At 44.7% G+C, this 17,375-nt stretch overlaps 2 protein-coding genes across 2 annotated transcripts; both read right to left on the bottom strand.

Annotated features, from left to right (window-relative positions):
- Positions 1 to 189: 189 nt before the first annotated feature.
- On the bottom strand, positions 190 to 3,692 carry LOC146753623 (immunoglobulin superfamily member 22-like). Its single transcript, XM_085529397.1, has 4 exons — positions 3,667 to 3,692; positions 2,968 to 3,254; positions 1,233 to 2,308; positions 190 to 495 (listed from the first exon to the last, which is right to left on the bottom strand). Exons 1-3 carry the CDS (start codon positions 3,690 to 3,692, stop codon positions 2,022 to 2,024), a joined length of 600 nt encoding a protein of 199 aa, XP_085385523.1. The 3' UTR covers positions 190 to 495; positions 1,233 to 2,021.
- Positions 3,693 to 8,171: 4,479 nt separating this feature from the next.
- Positions 8,172 to 12,939, bottom strand: LOC146753622 (obscurin-like protein 1). The gene is made up of 2 exons (XM_085530680.1): positions 12,488 to 12,939; positions 8,172 to 8,657 (listed from the first exon to the last, which is right to left on the bottom strand). Exons 1-2 carry the CDS (start codon positions 12,690 to 12,692, stop codon positions 8,209 to 8,211), a joined length of 654 nt encoding a protein of 217 aa, XP_085386806.1. The 5' UTR covers positions 12,693 to 12,939; the 3' UTR covers positions 8,172 to 8,208.
- Between the last annotated feature and the right edge of the window lie 4,436 nt (positions 12,940 to 17,375).

The following is a 17,375-nucleotide window of genomic DNA, read 5'->3' as shown; positions in this document are numbered from 1 at the left end:
CTTGACTTTGTTTTCTCTTCTGGAGCTTAGTTCTCAGCTTTGCTTTCTCATGCCATTTATCATTCAGTTTAGAGATTATTTTAACTAAAATATTTTAATCCACCATATTTTCTGAAAACTAAGAATTGATCCCGCTCAAGGAAACAGAAGAGAAAAACATCACCCACAGGCTGCAGATATTTACCTCGACTTCTCTACATGCCATCCCCAGTGTGCTTTTCAACTCACCTTGCACAGTGACCCTGGCTTTTGTTTCAGAGTCCTCTGTCTCACAGGGGTACTCCGTGCTGTCCTTGGCGGTAGAGTCATGGATGATCAGAATGGCCCCAGTTCCCTCCTGCTGCAAGTCGTACTTCTGGCTTTTTCTGATTGCTTTGCCATCCTTGTACCACCTGATGTTCACATCTGGTTTCGACAGCTCACGGCTCAGGCTGATGTCCTGCCCTGCTGCTGCTGTCTTATCCTCCAGCTGTTTTGTTACCTCAGTAGGTTTTTCTGAAAGAAAACATGCTTTTTGAGTAACATACACTTAGGGTAGGATGCCTCTCTCAAAATACACGCATCTACATGCTGGACATAAGTTAGAGAGGCACTTGCAACAGAGGCCATCCTACAGCCAGCAGTAATCTGTAAAGTACAGACAATAGAATTCCAGGCACCATTAATTCTCTCTTAAATCTACCCCATTGAGGATGATGAGCCATGTCTGAAAACTGCCTCTTCCTTTTCTCCACTGAGCACACTGGGAGCCTCAGATGATGCTCTCAGATGCACATGTTCTAGATAGGAATTTGTTGTACAGCTAGATGATGTGAAGGCCATCCCTTCAGCTTATACTTAGAGGATATTTGCTCCCACAGTTCCCTCAACAGATCATTCCTGATTTACTGTTAATGGAACAAGCTGTAGTGAGATGCCCATTTCCAACACTACCCCAGTGCTTTGGGTAGTTCTCACATTTGTGTCAAATGGTTCCTCCTTTTACTTATTTTTAAGAGAAATTCTCAGTGCTTCAAGGTTCAAGTAGAAGGTTGCTATTCACTTTAACCATATTATGAGTTAGCTCTCATGACAATCTTATCAGAAGACAGATGAAGGAATCAGACCCCAGAATCTCTCCCATCTCATTACCTTTCACAGACAGAGAGGCTTTGGAGGTTAGACCACGGGCAATAAAAACGACTTCCCCAGAGTCAGTAAGAGTCACACTTTTGATAAGGAGAGTCTCTTACCAACCCACGTTAGAAGCTTTAAATCGCCCACCACTTTCCACTCTGCTTCCATTCAGTGTCCACTTGAACTCATCAATGCTTTCATGGGACAGAATGCATTCAAAAGTGCATCTACCTCCTGGATTTCATTGTTTTTCAGCCGTTTGCTAATGCCAATATTCAGCTCTGGAAGATAAGAGATAGGTTAGTATGAGGTTTAGATGGAGAAAAGGCATTCGTGACCAATGTGAGTAGCAGTACTGGTGTTTGAACTCAGGATTTGCAGATCATGGCTGCGTTCCTCACTGATGTATTCTCTAAGACATTCTCCACTCAGAATTACCAGAAAGCTATAAAAAAAAAGAGACGTGAATCTCTTGGCTTTGCTCTGGAAGAACTACAAGGAGAGCAGCTCAGTCCATGGAGCACAATGAAGATTCAATGAGCTACAGAGGGAAAAACCTAACAGAGAGGACAACTCTAGGATGCTGCGTGAGGAAAAGGGTTTTGCCTACGACAAGACATTAAATGTTTCTATTAGCTAATTTGTTACCATCCTACCCCTACTGGTGTTCAAACCATTTCTCCATTTTAGGGATGTTTAGAAAGGAAACATTTCCAGGACATTCTTGACGTTTTTTGTGATTTTCATGGCAAAAGGAGATACATTTACATCAAAAGCAATGGGAATTTTCCAGACATCACTGCGCTAAATTGCAGAAATACAGTTCTATTGTAGAAACTATTAAGGCTCGTGGGGGAATAGGTGTAAGACATAGTGACCACACTGAATGTGCTTTTAGCACTCCTTTACTTTCCACAGTACTTACCCTGAACGCCGACATTTGACTTGGCAACATCAGTGCCAATATCACAGGTATAGAAACCTGCATCTGGCTTCTCGAGGTCATGGAGAAGGAGACATAGGGTCTTCCCAGACTGTACCAGCTCATACTTGTTGCCAGAAGTGAGCACATCACCGTCCTTTTTCCTCACTGGTTTGACCTTCTCTTTAGAGACTTCACATTCCAATTTAATCACACCCCGCTCCTCACCAAAAACATCATCCAAGGACTTCATGAGGACAGCAGGCTTCTCTGCAATTAAACAGGCAAAACAGAACAACGTGATACAGAAGTTGAGACATTTCCAGTTGCTTTCAGCTTTTTAAGGAGAGATCAATAAATCTTTACCAGTACTGACAACACCAATATAGAACCTAAAGCGGTTTCATGTCTCTTGACAGAATGCGCTTTAAGGAATTCTGAACTAATCAGTAGGAGAATACAGGGAACAGGAGGGACAGCCTGCATTGCTGTGGGTGGGACTGATATCATATGAAGTTATTGGGATGCAGCTCTTCTAAAGCTGGAGAGCTGGCATTGCCCTCACATGGAGCAGAGCTCATACAGCAGGCCACAGGATTAAGAGGATAAGCTGATCTCTCCCTGCAGTCATAAATCCTTGGAGACAACAGCATTGACACTGCATGGCACTGAAGCAGTAAAAAAATTGCTCCTGTAACTCTTCTTGTGTTAAGTAAAATGATGATAAAAAGCAATGGAATGCTTTGGCAGGACACCAAAACCATCCTCCTTCGTTGATATCTGCTGCAATGGAACCTTCCACTGGAAGAAAGCCCCTGATAACTTGTCACCCCAGAGAGGTGAGCTTTAGAAGCAGGATTGCTTCACAATAGAATGAACTGGAGCTCCTTAGCATCTCTTACATCCAGGAGGGTTGTGACCAGACCCACCTATCACCTTCAGGCGCGCGCTTTCTGACACCTTGTCTGACTTCACTGTCACTGTGCCAGCATCTTCAGGCTTAACCTGACTCATTGTCAGTGTGCAGCAACTGCCAACGTTCTTGATGTCATTGTAATTGTTGGTGTAAAGGAGGTTGCCATTCAGGAACCATTCCACGTCCTCGTCATCATGGGACAGCTCGCAGGAGAAGACAGCAGAGCTCTCTTCTTCAGTTTCCACATCATGCTGATGCTTCGTCACTTCTACATTGCGAGCTGTGGGGAAACAAGGTGAACTGTTACAAAAATAAGAACCTTAAGAAGAGAAATCTGAGGTGAAATAGGACATGGAAGAGGCCACCCTCCATGCTCATACCTTCAGCTGTCAGCGTGGCCTCAGTCTCTGCAATTTCTGCCTTGCACTTGTACACACCAGCATCATCGGGCTTCAGCTTCAGAATCTTGAGCTCTGCTGAATGCTTATCCCTCTTGATCTTGTACTTCTCAGAGGGCTCGATGGGTGGGTGGCCCTTGAACCATTTCACAACCTTTGGAGAAGGCCTGAAGTCACAGGACAGGATGACAGAATGACGTTCCAAAGCTGTCTTGTCCTCCAACTTCCTGGTGATTTGTAAATGGTAATCTGCAAAGCAGGGGTGGAAGAGAAGAAAGGATGAGGACAATTGGAAGAAGAGGAAAGTCTCTTGCGTGTATTCCATTCCAATTAATTCCATGTTCACAATTGTTCTTTGAACCACTTTATCTAAAGATAAAACAAACGATTGCCTATAGGGAATGCCATTGACTACATTTCTATAAAGTAATACTGTATATTATCTACTAAATGCAAGGTCCAGTTCTTGTTCTGTGCTTATTAAATTGCTCCCAGTTGAGGCTTTTTTTCAAATAAGAGTGAGTTGAAAATATAACAAGTACTTTAGGATGTGAATGGAGACTCTTACGCTGGGGACAACAGCAGATAAGAAGCCTGGAAATTTCCTTCAGATGAAATCAATGACAAACTGCATCAAATTTAGGTGCTACCAAACTTAAACTTGTCTAGTTCAGAAATACAATTAATTCCACCTGATTTGACTTCTTTGGTATAGCCAAGGAAAAAACCTCAGCTCTGTAGATCTGAATAGTAAGCACATCACAACTATTCAAACACATCTTTTACTGAGATGCAGCTGTCTTATTTAGTGTCCAACGACTTTTAAAAGGAAATGGAGCAGACCCTCCAGAAAACACACAATATTTCAAAGACTCCAGTGAAGGAAGACTGTACGTTAATTAATTCTTCATCTTCATGATGTAAATCAAGCCAGGATACGTTACCTCTGATGAGCAGATTGGCTGTGGATTTGGATTTGCCAATTGAGAACTGAATGGTGCCTGTCATATCAGTGGTGGTTTTCGGTATGGTCAGCCGGTGGATGGTGCCTTCTTGCTGCATAATCAAGTTTCTTCCAGCCTGTAAGACTTCCCCACGTAGATACCACTTGGGAGGTTTCACAGAAGGAATGGATATCTCGCATTCAAATTTGGCTTCTTCAGGCTCAGTCACATCCTCATCACACAGCTCCTTTACTAGATTAATGGATTGCTCTTTAAGAAGGATGGAACAAGAGAAAGCAGAGATTTAGAAGGAATATAAAAAACCCATACATTATCACCCTACTTACTCATGTCAGCATTACTGCACATGAACACTACACCTATCAGCTCAAAATGCCTTAAAACATCATTAAAAAAGTAGTAGAAAGAAAGGAAAGTTGTTAAGAAGTCAGACAATAAGACTGACAACCTGAAGAGAGCCCAGATCTTCTGATTCCCAGTCCAACATCCAAATCAAATCATTACCTTCCCATCTCGATATCAAACTCCTCGCATTACGAAATGGAATAGAGGATCAGTGAAACACAGACATTGATAATTACTTTGGTTAAATACAGCAACGTAGCTCTGAACAACAAGTTTTCTCCTAGTAAAGGTCTCTGTAGCTCAAATGTAATGACTCTACTTAGGAGAAATTCATTTTCCAGGATGTTCTTGCCCTTATAATTGTAACAGTGGCAAAGCTGGGGACTGAACTCTTGAGTACTGTGCTAACTCAAATGTCTCCCTTTTCTTTACCACACTTAACATCATATATATACCCTAACATTGTATATATTAAAAATAAACACAACCTGTGCTCATTTCAAACATACAGAGAAGATGAAGAAAAATTCAAGCTATGTTTTTATCCCTCAACGTTCAAACACAAATCTGAAGTCTAAAGGTAGAAAATCAACTTCCTAAGAAAATCGCCTGTTTTACTTAGCAAAGTAAATCCCAAAAGACAAGCTGGATATTTTGTGGGCAGAATGGCAGGTAGGTTGGAGCTTTTATTTCTGTGAAAGGTCATGGTGGTGTTTAACTTCCTTGACATTAAAGCAAAGGATGTTAGCTGGTTTATAACATAAGATAATTTAAGCAAAATCGTCATCAGAAGCATAATTACCTTTCACTGTAAGATGGGCACAAGATTCTGCCTTTTCTGCTACAGATTTTATTTCTGCTGCATCCTTGACTTGGACACATGTGTAAGTCAGCGAGTAGGTCTTTCCTGAAGCAGAGAACCACAGAGTCACTAAGGCTGGAAAAGACCACTAAGGTCATCTAGTCCAACCACCAACTCATCCCTACCAAACTGTACTCTTGAGAGCAAACCCACAACTACACTTGGCTTCCTTGAGCAAACAGCTCTGAGGCACATGGCCAGGCTGAGCATCATCCATCTGGTTTCACAGCTTCACTGCCTGTTCTCTCATGTCAATGAAACCAGCCATTCCCCCACATCCACATCCCACCAAAGCTGCTTAGTGCTCCCAAAGCAAATGCTCGCCAGTTGTTTCCAACTTGAAGGTCATCTTCTGGCCAGCAGCCTCGCAGATGTATTCTCCAGCATCTTTCTTCTCCAGCTGCTCCACAACCAGACGCCGTGTTTTGCCCACAGATTCCATTCTGAACTTTCTGGAGGAGGCAAGCAGTCTTCCATCCTTGGATCATTTTACTTAGATTGGATCCTGTGCTACTTCACAGCTGAGGGAGGCACTTGCTGCCAGGGCAGCACTCACCTCTTTCTGCACCTTCTCCTGGTTTATAAACACAGGTTTTGGCTCTGAGGGAAGAAAAGAAAAAGTATTGACTGAGGGACTGAAATGAGACCATCTTGCAGGTTTGTATGTACAGCTTGGAACAGGTTTAGGTTACCACTTGTGCCCAAACTAATAGCCTTCACTAGAGAATATCAGCTCTTCTGTTGAAACTAAGTGTCAAATCTAGGCAAGAAAGAACCTAGGAACTGAAGGAACCAAGAGGGTCCTTGAACACCAGTCCCATGGTTGCAAGTCACTATGCAAACATATTGAACCCAAAAGAACATCTGTCCTGCAGGCAACCAAAACCTGAGTTCCTTTTACTTAAGACCCACTGTGAAACATCAAAACACATAAACGTGTGATAGTCAAACCACTGGCTGCCTTTTCATGACCCAGAACAGTACTCCTGGCTTCCTGAACAGACTCCTCATGGCATCTACCATTGCCACAACTGTGACTGACAAAGACACAAAGGAAATATGCTCACCAACGCAGTCCTTTGTTCTTTGTGTGTGATTTGCAGATATCTATTTTACTTTGAGCTCTGGGAATAGTCAGCTCTACCAGGTCTCTTACTGTGAGTAGCAGACTCACCTATCCAGATGCAGCCTCCAACATAAAGGCATAGTAAAAAGGCAGTGTACTACTAGGAGAAGTTCCTGCTTCTCCTACCATGAAAGCCTGCACGTACAACATGCACTCCAGCCTCACTGCACATACTTATCTTAGTCAAATGTTTCGGTGAACAAGAATTACAGTTTGGGATCTCAGGCACAGGAGAGATTTGAATAATATCTTGAATATTGCTTCCATTGTACATATATCAGTAATTATTATTCTACAGACAGACTGAAACAGGTCTTTGTGCCATACTGAAACCAAATACTTTCTACAAACTCAGACACCAAATACTTTCTACAAACCCAGACAATCATGTCTACGGAAAAATCCTCAGCACAGACTACTGCAACTGGATCACTGTATAATAGAAACTAGATTTTACTTTACTGTTCTCTGCTGTATTTCAGACAACACCTGTTTCACCTGTGACATGAGTCTTGAAGGTGAGTTTCTGGCCAGCAGCCTCGCAGCTGTACTCCCCTGCATCTTTCTTCTCCACCTGGCTCACCACCAGCCAACGCTGTTTGCCCTCTGACTCCACCTTGAACTTCTTGCTCCAGGTGATCAGTTTCCCCTCCTTGTACCACTTCACCTCCATCTTCTCCTGGGCCACCTCGCAGCTCAGCGTGGCATTTTCTGTTGGTGCAGCCTTCATCTCCTTTTGTATTTTGTCCTTCTCTGTAAACACGTTTTCTTTCTCTGCAGGGACATCCCAAGAGTCCCAAGAGTACAGTTTTGCTGTAGTCTGCTGCAGAGCTTACTCCAGTTGCCCGTTTTCATTATACTTGCACTTCACAGGGAGCATCGTGATGCCTCACTAAGACAGGAAAATACTTTCCCCTCTATTTTGCCTTGGGAAATGATAGACATATCATTTCATGTCATATCATATCATATCATATCATATCATATCATATCATATCACATCACATCATATCATATCATATCATATCATATCATATCATATCATATCACATCATATCACAAAGCTAAACATTTTGCAGTCTGATAGCAGATTTGGACATGAGATTTAGAACACCTGCATGCACTGCTGAACCTCCTCCCTTCTCTTTTTTTCTTCTGATGTCTCTCTACATTTCCAGTAAATCAGAAGGGAACGGCCCTCTAGAACAGGTTGCCCAAGGAGACTGTGGATGCTCCATCCCTGCAGGCATTCAAGGCCAGGCTGGATGTGGTTCTGGGCAGCCTGGGCTGCTGCTTGGCAACCCTGCACATAGGAAGAAGGGGGTTGGAACTGGATGAGCACTGTGGGCCTTTGCAACCCAGGCCATTTATGAGTCTGATTATTGGCATTTTCCACCTAATTGTGTCACTCAAATTTTGTAACCAGATCTCTTCAAACACCTCCCCTTTTCTCACTCCTTGCATGCCTGGTGTGCTCTTGCACTGTAACCCTGCAGACACCAGCTGACTACAAGAGCTGCACAAGTTACCCTCCTTGCCTATGGTTTGTTGCAGTAATTCATTCCTGGATGGAAAAGCACATGTAGAAAAGTGTTGCTATGAGACTAGATGACAGAGAAAGTCCTAGAGCCAAAATGTTTTGCACCAGAGAGGCTGTCAGTTGATCCTCCAAATGCAAGACACACCAAATGAAGCGTTCCTTTATCTCTGGGATTCCAAGCATTTTCTCACCTCTGACTTTCACTTGGAATGTTGCTTTGTCATCTTTTGTTTCACAGCTGTAGCTCCCTTGGTCTTTCAGGGTCACATTTTTGACCATGAGGTTGCGGTGCGTCCCCTGGGAGATGATGGTTGTCTTCTGGTCCTGCTTCACCTCTGTTTGATCTTTCTTCCATACGACAGCTCCGCTTGCAGCTGACACCTCACACACCAGCTCCAGTTCTTCAGAAGGACTGACTGATATTTCTGGAGTCATTTTGGGCTTGTTGACAACATTAATGGCTTCATCTGAAGAAAAAAAGAGAAAGTGGTTTACATCCTGACTCAGGCTTATTCAGCACAGCATGAAGATACAGTTAGAACTGATTGTAATGTCTCTGCTCATTACATTTGGGTGATCGAGTTTCACCTCTGGAGGTACTCACATACAAACGTGTGCTTGATTCTCCTGTGTAAGGAAAGAGTAAGTTCTATGCAGACAGTTCTTATTTCTTTTAATCAATTCTGTATTCTGCACGTGTTCTTCTGTAGCTAAAATGAAGGCAGCTAAGTAACGTGTTTTCAATGCATGAACAAACCTATTCAACACCTTGTCTCTAAGCTAACAAGCAGCGTTTGATGAGCACATCAGTATTTCATGCCCTTCATTCCATCCAGACACAACCTGCCTGAGGAGCAAGCTGATGGCTGTCAGCTACAGGCAGACCAAGCTTAGTATTGCATTTCTTACAGAACAACTGTTGCTTTCAGTCACTGGATATACCAAGGCCAATTGCTATGCCAGGCACATTTATGGCATCAGTGAACAAATAATGAGTTAAAAATTGTAATAGACAGGAGCCATCTATTCTTTTAAAACTAGGTGACCAAAGAAGAACAGTCCCTCTAGAGTCAAGCTGTTAAGAACTAATAGCATCAATCAATAACACATAGATAGATTACTTCCCTGCCCTAAGACCATCTTGTGACCATTTGGTGCTCCTAATTAAGCCCTCTTGATGGCATTTTTGTCTGAGCCACGTGACATTTTGTGATAGGAGTTACTGCTAGTGTTCCCTTCACCCTACACCAAAGTAGGAGGTATCCATTCTCAGGGAATCATGCAGGCTTCCTCTGTATTTGATGCTCAGAGACAGCCCCAGAACTTTTTAAATCTTAGCTTAGCTCTCATCCAATAATGTTCATCAAACAGTGCAACTTGTCCTTTGGGGATGCCTTTGTTCTGCATCAACCAGTTCCAACGGAGTCTTCTCGGCTTGTTTTAGATCAGTTTTTTAACAGATAAAGCCAGGGTCTTTGAATTACAAAGTGAAATTGCAGAATGCATGATTCTCAACCAAACAGAACGGGAGGTGGGATGCAGGGTGAATACCTGAGCCAACACCACCTGCAAGCAACCCTTCAATATCTTAGGAATCTCTAGCCATCCCAAATCCAGTGTTGTGCTTGATCTATCATCTCTGCTGAGTTTTTAGCCTGCTGATGGTGAGCATAATGGTGGTGATGGGTGAGCAGTTGGACTAGAGGGTATTAACCAACCTTAAGGAGCCTGTGATCAGAGGAATGTGAATGTGCTGTTAAAGGTCACAAGCGCTGCACTGCAGCATGAGCATACACAGCAAAAGGCTTTCAGTAGAGGTTCAGTTCATAAATGAGGACTGGGTTATGGAAAAGAGGTTCAAGATAGAAACCAGAAAACAGATCTTAACGCCAGGTTCTGTGAATGCAGCCAGTTGAATTTCACAGATATTGACTTTCAATGACAATTTCTTGTGTTATTTTATCCTCCAGCTCCACCCTGAACAGGAACATGTCAGTGACAAGCATTACTCCTCCAGGCTTGACCTGACAGTGCTTTACTTGCACTATGAGCTAATGGCTGTGCTTACAGCACCTCAGGGAGACACCTCAGAGATCACAACATCCTTCGGGTACAGCAGGAGACACTCAACTCTCCAAATGTGGAGTTTAATTTGTCAAAAGAGGAGACTGGATTCCCATGCTAAGAACTTAGGACCGTTTCAGTCATAGGTTTAAAGATGATGTAAGTGCTGAGGCAATTCATGAACTAGAAGAATGAAGCCCAGATGTCAGGGCTCAAGTCGTGACTCCAGTTGTCTCTTTGTTTATGAAGTTTGCCAGTGCTGAAACAAAATATGGGCACACAAAATATGTATGATGATAAAGAACTGCAGGGACATTGCTGACCATGAGGCATTCATTTATCATAAGGCCAAACATACACGTTTAATCCTAGTTCTAATTGCTAGATTCTAATTCAGAAGCTGGCAAATTGGCAGCTTTTATAAACCACGTACCAGATTACCTTATCTCCACAAGTTGAAGGACATACACTGTACAGGGGATAGAGCCAAAGGAAGAAGCCCAGGGCTTAAAGAAAATGTCTAAACTCGGAAACCTGAGGAAAGAATTGGAACAAGCAAACTAGAAGGAAATAAATGGAGGGTGTTCTATTACTGCATTGTAACCCCCTGGAAAACAAATCGAGCCTAAAAGATGGAGACAACACTTAGGACTGAAAAGAAAAACAGAATTCCTTTATGGAAGTTAATTGGAGCGCAAAAGTTAGATGATGAAACTGGCCTCTATTAACACACAGTGGAATAATTGTAGTCACCTCACCACTGTTGGATGTGAGCCCAGCCACACAAAAGCAGCTGCTGGTTTTCACTGCAGATACTGCAGGAAGGAGGAACAGCCTCCGGACTGGACCAGCTGAGCGTGGCCCTACCAGGATTTGCTCCAAAAGTCTTATTACCAGTAGTGATTCCTGCTGAAATACATGGGGGTCCTCCTTTGATTCCAACCCCAACCCACCCCAACATGCCCCCTGATAACATCCATCAGGGCCACATCTCCACAGTTCCTGAACACCTCCAGGGATCCCACCACCTCCGTGGGTAGCCTGTGCCAGTTAATTCTGAGGGCAGACCTGCCAGTATGAAATATTATGCTAACGTGACAAAGAGGGAGAAGAAAAGCAAAATTAAGACTAGCTGACAAGCCTTGGCAGGAAGTTCTGCTCTCCATAAGTTTAGTCCCGTTATTCAATTCTGTTTGGAGCTGTCTCCATGCCTCTCTGGAGTTTGTTCATTGAGAAGAAGCAATTAAGTAAGCTCTCCAATGCCAAAGTGCATACACTACTCTAGGGCTTTGTTGTTTCTCCATGGATCAACAAGGGTGACAAGCCAGAAGAATATGATGAAGAGCCTCATGCATACTCAGTGTAAAAAAGAACAAGGCAATTGTTGCTGGGAAGAAGGTGCATTTGCATTTGTGTCTTCTGCAGAGGGTACTGCAGAAATGGAAAGTCTTCCACTGGAGCAAACAAAGGGCTCTCATTTATTGCAATCAAGGCCCAGCGTGTGGATCTCAGAGATCAGACCTAAACCCTGCAGCAAAACAGAGACCTGCGTGGGAAAGTTCAGTTTCTCCCTACATCTGTGTAAGAAAAAGCCCACCATGGAATGACAGCTAAGTAAACATCCCTGTGACTCGTCACAGGTCTCTTCTACATGTCAGTGCTGAGCAATTCAAGATATTTAATTTGGTCTTCTTGCCAGATTTACTAAGTAAAAATCAATCAAACATCTCCTTCTACTGATTAAGAATGCTCTAAACATGCTTCTGCAGAGGTTTCCACCCAGTGACAAACAGCTCCTCCCATCACGAATGTTTATTTGCTATATTTGGACATGCAACGCTGATTGATATTATTGGAATGATTGCTCCCCTACTTCTAAACTATTCCAGTGCAATCAGAAAGGCTGTCTGAACCTGGAGCTGAAAGTACTGCTCTATGGTGATGCAGTGGTAAACCTGGTGACTGAATGCACTGGCCAATAGCTGTGAACTGCAGACATTCATCAGCTGGCATGAAGCAATCTGGTTCAGATACCAAGCAGCTGGGTAGATTGGCTTACCCTACACTCAGTGCTATCATGTTTAGGTCATTACCAGGACTCACATCAGTCCATGGGATGCAATTTCAGGTATTTGGTACAGTCAGTGAATGCCTGCAGCCCCAGTTCTAATCAGCAGATCACAGCAACTATGCCTTGACTGGAAGAGGAAAGGAGAAGGATCAAAGCAAATACCTCTCACTTTCATCTTGGTGCTGACATCAACATTTTTGGCAACAAATTTCACTTCTGCTCCATCATCGTTCTTGGTGACGTTCTTTATCATTAGGCTGTGAGTACTTTGGGTTCTCTTGATGATGCAGGTCTCGCTTTCCTGTAAGACTTTACCATTGATGTACCAAGTGCCGCAACACGTTGTTATAAGGTCAATAGTAAACATGGCATTCCTTCCAGGTACAGCTTCACCAGTTGTTAGGGGGGATTTCACAGCCAGGACTGGTTCTGAGGAACAACAACATGGATGTCTTAATGCTCTTTAGATGCAAGTCTGGTATCTCATTTAGACATGGAAGATTAAATCATAGGTACATTTCTACTTCTCCCTTTGCATGAGTGCTGGAAGAAGCACTTCTATGCTTCAAATCTGTTACAGAAAGTTCTGCCTCTTGCACATGTGAGATATCAAAAGATAATAATATTCATGTCTCTGTCACAGAAACATAACTTGTATCACTTTAGTGGTAGCTGGAGGTTGATAGGAGATAGGAGAACTAGGAATAAGGGAAAGCCTTTGGTGTGTTAATGCACTACTATCCTTCAAATCAAAGAAAACAACTTTAGGGAACCAACACAGCTGCTCAGCACACACTGACCCATTTCCATTGGGGTTTTTGTGCTTACCAAGGTGCACGCTCCCTGGGAATTCCAGAGACGGGCTCTGTCCATGCGCATTGACTGCAGACACTCGGAACTGATCATCAGCCTCTTCAGACAGATTGCTCACCGTGAACTCTGGGACGGGGACATGAGACTCGTGGCACCTCACCCAGGTGAAGCCAGTTAGTTTCTTGCGTTCCACAATGTAGCCATCGATTGGAATGGTGGTTGCATCTTCGGAGGGGACCATGCCAGCGTCACTGAGGTTTCTGTTTTATTTTTTACCACGGGGTCAGCTGGGGGCTGGGTGGGAGGTTTTCTGGGAGCTGAGCAGAAATAAATACAGAAATATTATCATAAGGTCATGTAGGCGGGAAAAGACCTTCACGATCAGCAGACTCAACTTTCAGCATGACCTACTGAGTCCCACCATTAACTACTGTGGTACCTGAGGACATACATGACAAGCTTATTCCTGCAGGTATTTGCATAGTGAATATATTCACCCTCTGGTTGCTTTGGAACATTTTAGAGGTTAAAATCCCATCAGACTTTTTCACTGTGTGCAGCCACTGATACAGGCAGGAGGCTGGGAATTACCTGATGGGCTCTAGTTACAGACTACTGACACAGTAAAGGATTGATTTCATTTCATTTTGGCCATCAGAAAGTTTGGTGTCTGGTTTAAGTCACCCAATTATAATTTAAGACTCCAATTATAATCATATGGAGAACAGCGCATTTAGGAGAACTCATCTCATCTCAATAAACCTGAATGAAATCACAGAATCATAGGATCACGGGAGGGCTTGGGTTGGAAGAAACCTTCAAGATCATCCAGTTCTAAACACCCTGCCATGGGCTGGCTGCCCACTAACCAGCTCAGGCTGCCCATCACCCATCCAACCTCACCTTCAACACCAAGGACAGGCATCCACAGCTTCTCTGGGCAGCCTGAAATGGAAGCAATGAGCCACATGTTGAAGATACTCAAACATTCATGACTGTAGAGAGAGCCAAATACTCCATACATATTGCCTGCCTGGGAAATGGTATTAAAATGCCAACAACAGACTCATCCAGCTCATTGAAAATGGTGTGAACATGGCGTACAGGATTCTTCCAGCAGCTAGTTAGATCTGCAAAGAGCAAAGACAGGAAATCTCAATGCCATACAATTTTCCTGACCCATCCTGACACATAACTGCTTTGATGTGCACTGTTACCAGCCTGTCAGTTGCTGTTAGTCAGTGCTGGATGCCAAAGGTCCCACTAACATAGCATGAAGCCAAAAGCTAGACGCTGGAATCAGATCTCCTGACCTTACCATCAGAAATTGAGATGTCATATTTTGCTCAGAGGTGCCTGCTTGTAGGAGGGACAGCTTCCGAGCTTTTTCTACTCCAGGAACCAGCTTGAGCTCCAGAATTTAAACAGCAGTCAGAAATTAAACTGAGCTTTGTCACCTCCATCAAACAGAAGGAGTGGTTGGGTGGTACAGCTTTCCAAATAACTTAGAAACTGGCACAACAATCAGATGCCTACCTTTTCTTTTTGAACTTGTTAATACATAGAGGTTAATAGCATCAGAATGCCCCAAGCACTTCAGATAACATGACAGCTGTAAACCCTTCTTTAAGGATTCCTTAGAGTAACTGTAATTCAGTGGTGCTGGTGGGAGAAGGGAAGTCCTAATCTTCCCAGATGGTGAATAGAGTTGATGTTCACATGCAGACTGGTGCTGCAGCACAGCCAGAAACCACTCATTTGGGAAACACAGCACCAAGAAAATAATGGGAATAGCTTCATAAAATCAGGCAGCTTCACCCAAATTTCCGTCTGATCATCACAGTGGCCCTCCTTTGGACCCACCCCAACAGCTCCACATCCTTCCCAGGCCTGGACACAGTGCTGCAAATATGGCCTCACAAGAGCTGAGCAGGAGGGGACAATCACCTCCCTCTCCTGCTGGCCACCCCTTTTTCAGTGCAGCCCAGAACACACATGGATCTATCTTTTTCATATGGATATTCCCATAGATGTACATATATATACCACACCTACACCCCCACAATCTGCTACAACTTCATATTCCTCCCCACAGTCCCCGACAGCCCCCAGTAGCCCCATATCACCCTAAGGCCCCCACAACCCTCTATCTCTCCATACACCACCCCTTAAAGCCCCATACCTGCCCATATCCTCCAATAGCTCCCCACAACCCCTACACACCCTCACAGCCCCCTAGAGCCCCTAGTCCTCCTATGGCCCACCACAGCCCCATATCCCCCCTACAGTCCCCCTCAGCTCCCTTTACAGCCCCTGCACAGCTCTATAGAACAGTCTGATAGAACTACCTCTAGTAGAAGCAATCTCCACACAGAGATCCTTTCCCAGTGGCACTCAGCCCTTCAGTGGGGTCTAAGAGAGCTGCAGCCAGACTCAAACACAACTGCCACAACGGCCACTCCCGCGCACTGCGGCTCAGCCAATCGGAGCCGGCGGAGCTGCCGCTGCCCAATGGGAGGCCGGGGGAGGCCGGCGCTGGGACGGGGAGAGGAGAGAAGAGACAGAGGCAGCACTGAGGTGGGATGGGCTGATGGGGAGTGCGGGGAGGACAGGGGGGTGTGGGGCTGTGGGGGGGCAGAGGGGGATGTGGGGCTGCAATGTGTCAGCGTCAGGAGCACAGGTGAAGGCAGCTGAGCTGTGTGAGCAGTTGTGTTTGAGTCTGGCTGCAGCTCTCTTAGACCCCACTGAAGGGCTGAGTGCCACTGGGAAAGGATCTCTGTGTGGAGATTGCTTCTACTAGAGGTAGTTCTATAAGACTGTTCTATAGAGCTGTGCAGGGGCTGTAAAGGGAGCTGAGGGGGACTCTAGGGAATGTTTTGTAATGCCTGCTGGGGCTGCAGGCAGCATTGCCTTCCTCCTTAGGGGGCAGGTTCAATCACAAACCTCCCTATTTCCTCTCACAAACGTCCTACAAACCATGTCTGGGCAGTGCTGTCTTGGCCTGGATCTCAGCTCCTGAGACTGTCAGATGTGAAGCAGCAGCTGCTGGGACAGGGCTGGCTCTGTGTGCCCTCTGTGGGTCTGTGGGCATAGAGTGGGGCAGAGGGATGACTGTGAGAGGGAGGAATTGCCCAGCCACTAGAAAGAGGAAATCAGCTGAAAAGGGGAGATTTGAGAAGCACTGAGGCTGTGGTTGTTTGGACAGTAAGAAGAAACCAAGCTGTCACTGTGCAGATGGGAACTCCAGTAGGAGAGCTGTGGTGGCTTTACAGATGGCAGACAGCACCTGGAGTGTAGAGCCAAGGGTAGGGGGGGATCTTCCTCTTAGCAATGCCATGCAAAGAATGATGCAGACTCCTGCAGGGTCGGCTTTGCTGTGTGACCCTGGGTGGAAGCAGCTGGAAGGTCTCAGCCCTTCTGCGTTATCCCAGGAGCTGGGGCAGTGCTCGGTCTCATCCCACCCCTGCTAATAGCAAATGCAGAATCCCTTATCTGTGTGCCCTTTTCTCTCATGTAGAGTCACCGACCCTGGGAAGTTCAAGAAAAGTTTGGATGTTGTGTTGAGGGCTATGATTTAACTGGGAAGTATTGGTGATGGTTGGACTGGATGATCTTATAGGTCTTTTCCAACCTTGATAATTCTATGGAGTTGTAGCAGATTGTGGGTGTGTAGGTGTGGTATATATATGTACATCTATGGGAATATCCGTATGAAAAAGATAGATCCATGCGTGTTCTGGGCTGCACTGAAAAAGGGGTGGCCAGCAGGAGAGGGAGGTGATTGTCCCCTCCTGCTCAGCTCTTGTGAGGCCCTATTTGCAGCACTGTGTCCAGGCCTGGGAAGGATGTGGAGCTGTTGGGGTGGGTCCAGAGGAGGAAAACTGTGATGATCAGAGGGCTGGAGCAGCTCTCCTATGAGGAAAGGTGGAGGGATCTGGGCTTGTTTAGCCTGGAGAAGAGAAGGCTGCGGGGAGACCTCATTGTGGCCTTTCAGTACTTGAAGGGAGCGTATAAACAGGAGGGGGAATGGCTGTGTATGAGGGTGGATAGTGATAGGAGAAGGGGGAATGGTTTTAAACTGAGACAGGGGAGGTTTAGGTTGGATCTTAGGAAGGTGTTTTTCGCCATGTTCACACCATTTTCAATGAGCTGGATGAGTCTGTTGTTGGCATTTTAATACCATTTACCAGTCAGGCAATATGTATGGAGTATTTGTCTCTCTCTACAGTCATGAATG

Source organism: Coturnix japonica, chromosome Z (genome assembly GCF_054131305.1).
Source record: "Coturnix japonica strain WE chromosome Z, WE-NBRP24, whole genome shotgun sequence".
Taxonomy (NCBI): Eukaryota; Metazoa; Chordata; class Aves; order Galliformes; family Phasianidae; genus Coturnix; species Coturnix japonica.
Note: the sequence above shows the minus strand (reverse complement) of the source record. Positions and strands in the feature narration are given on the sequence as shown.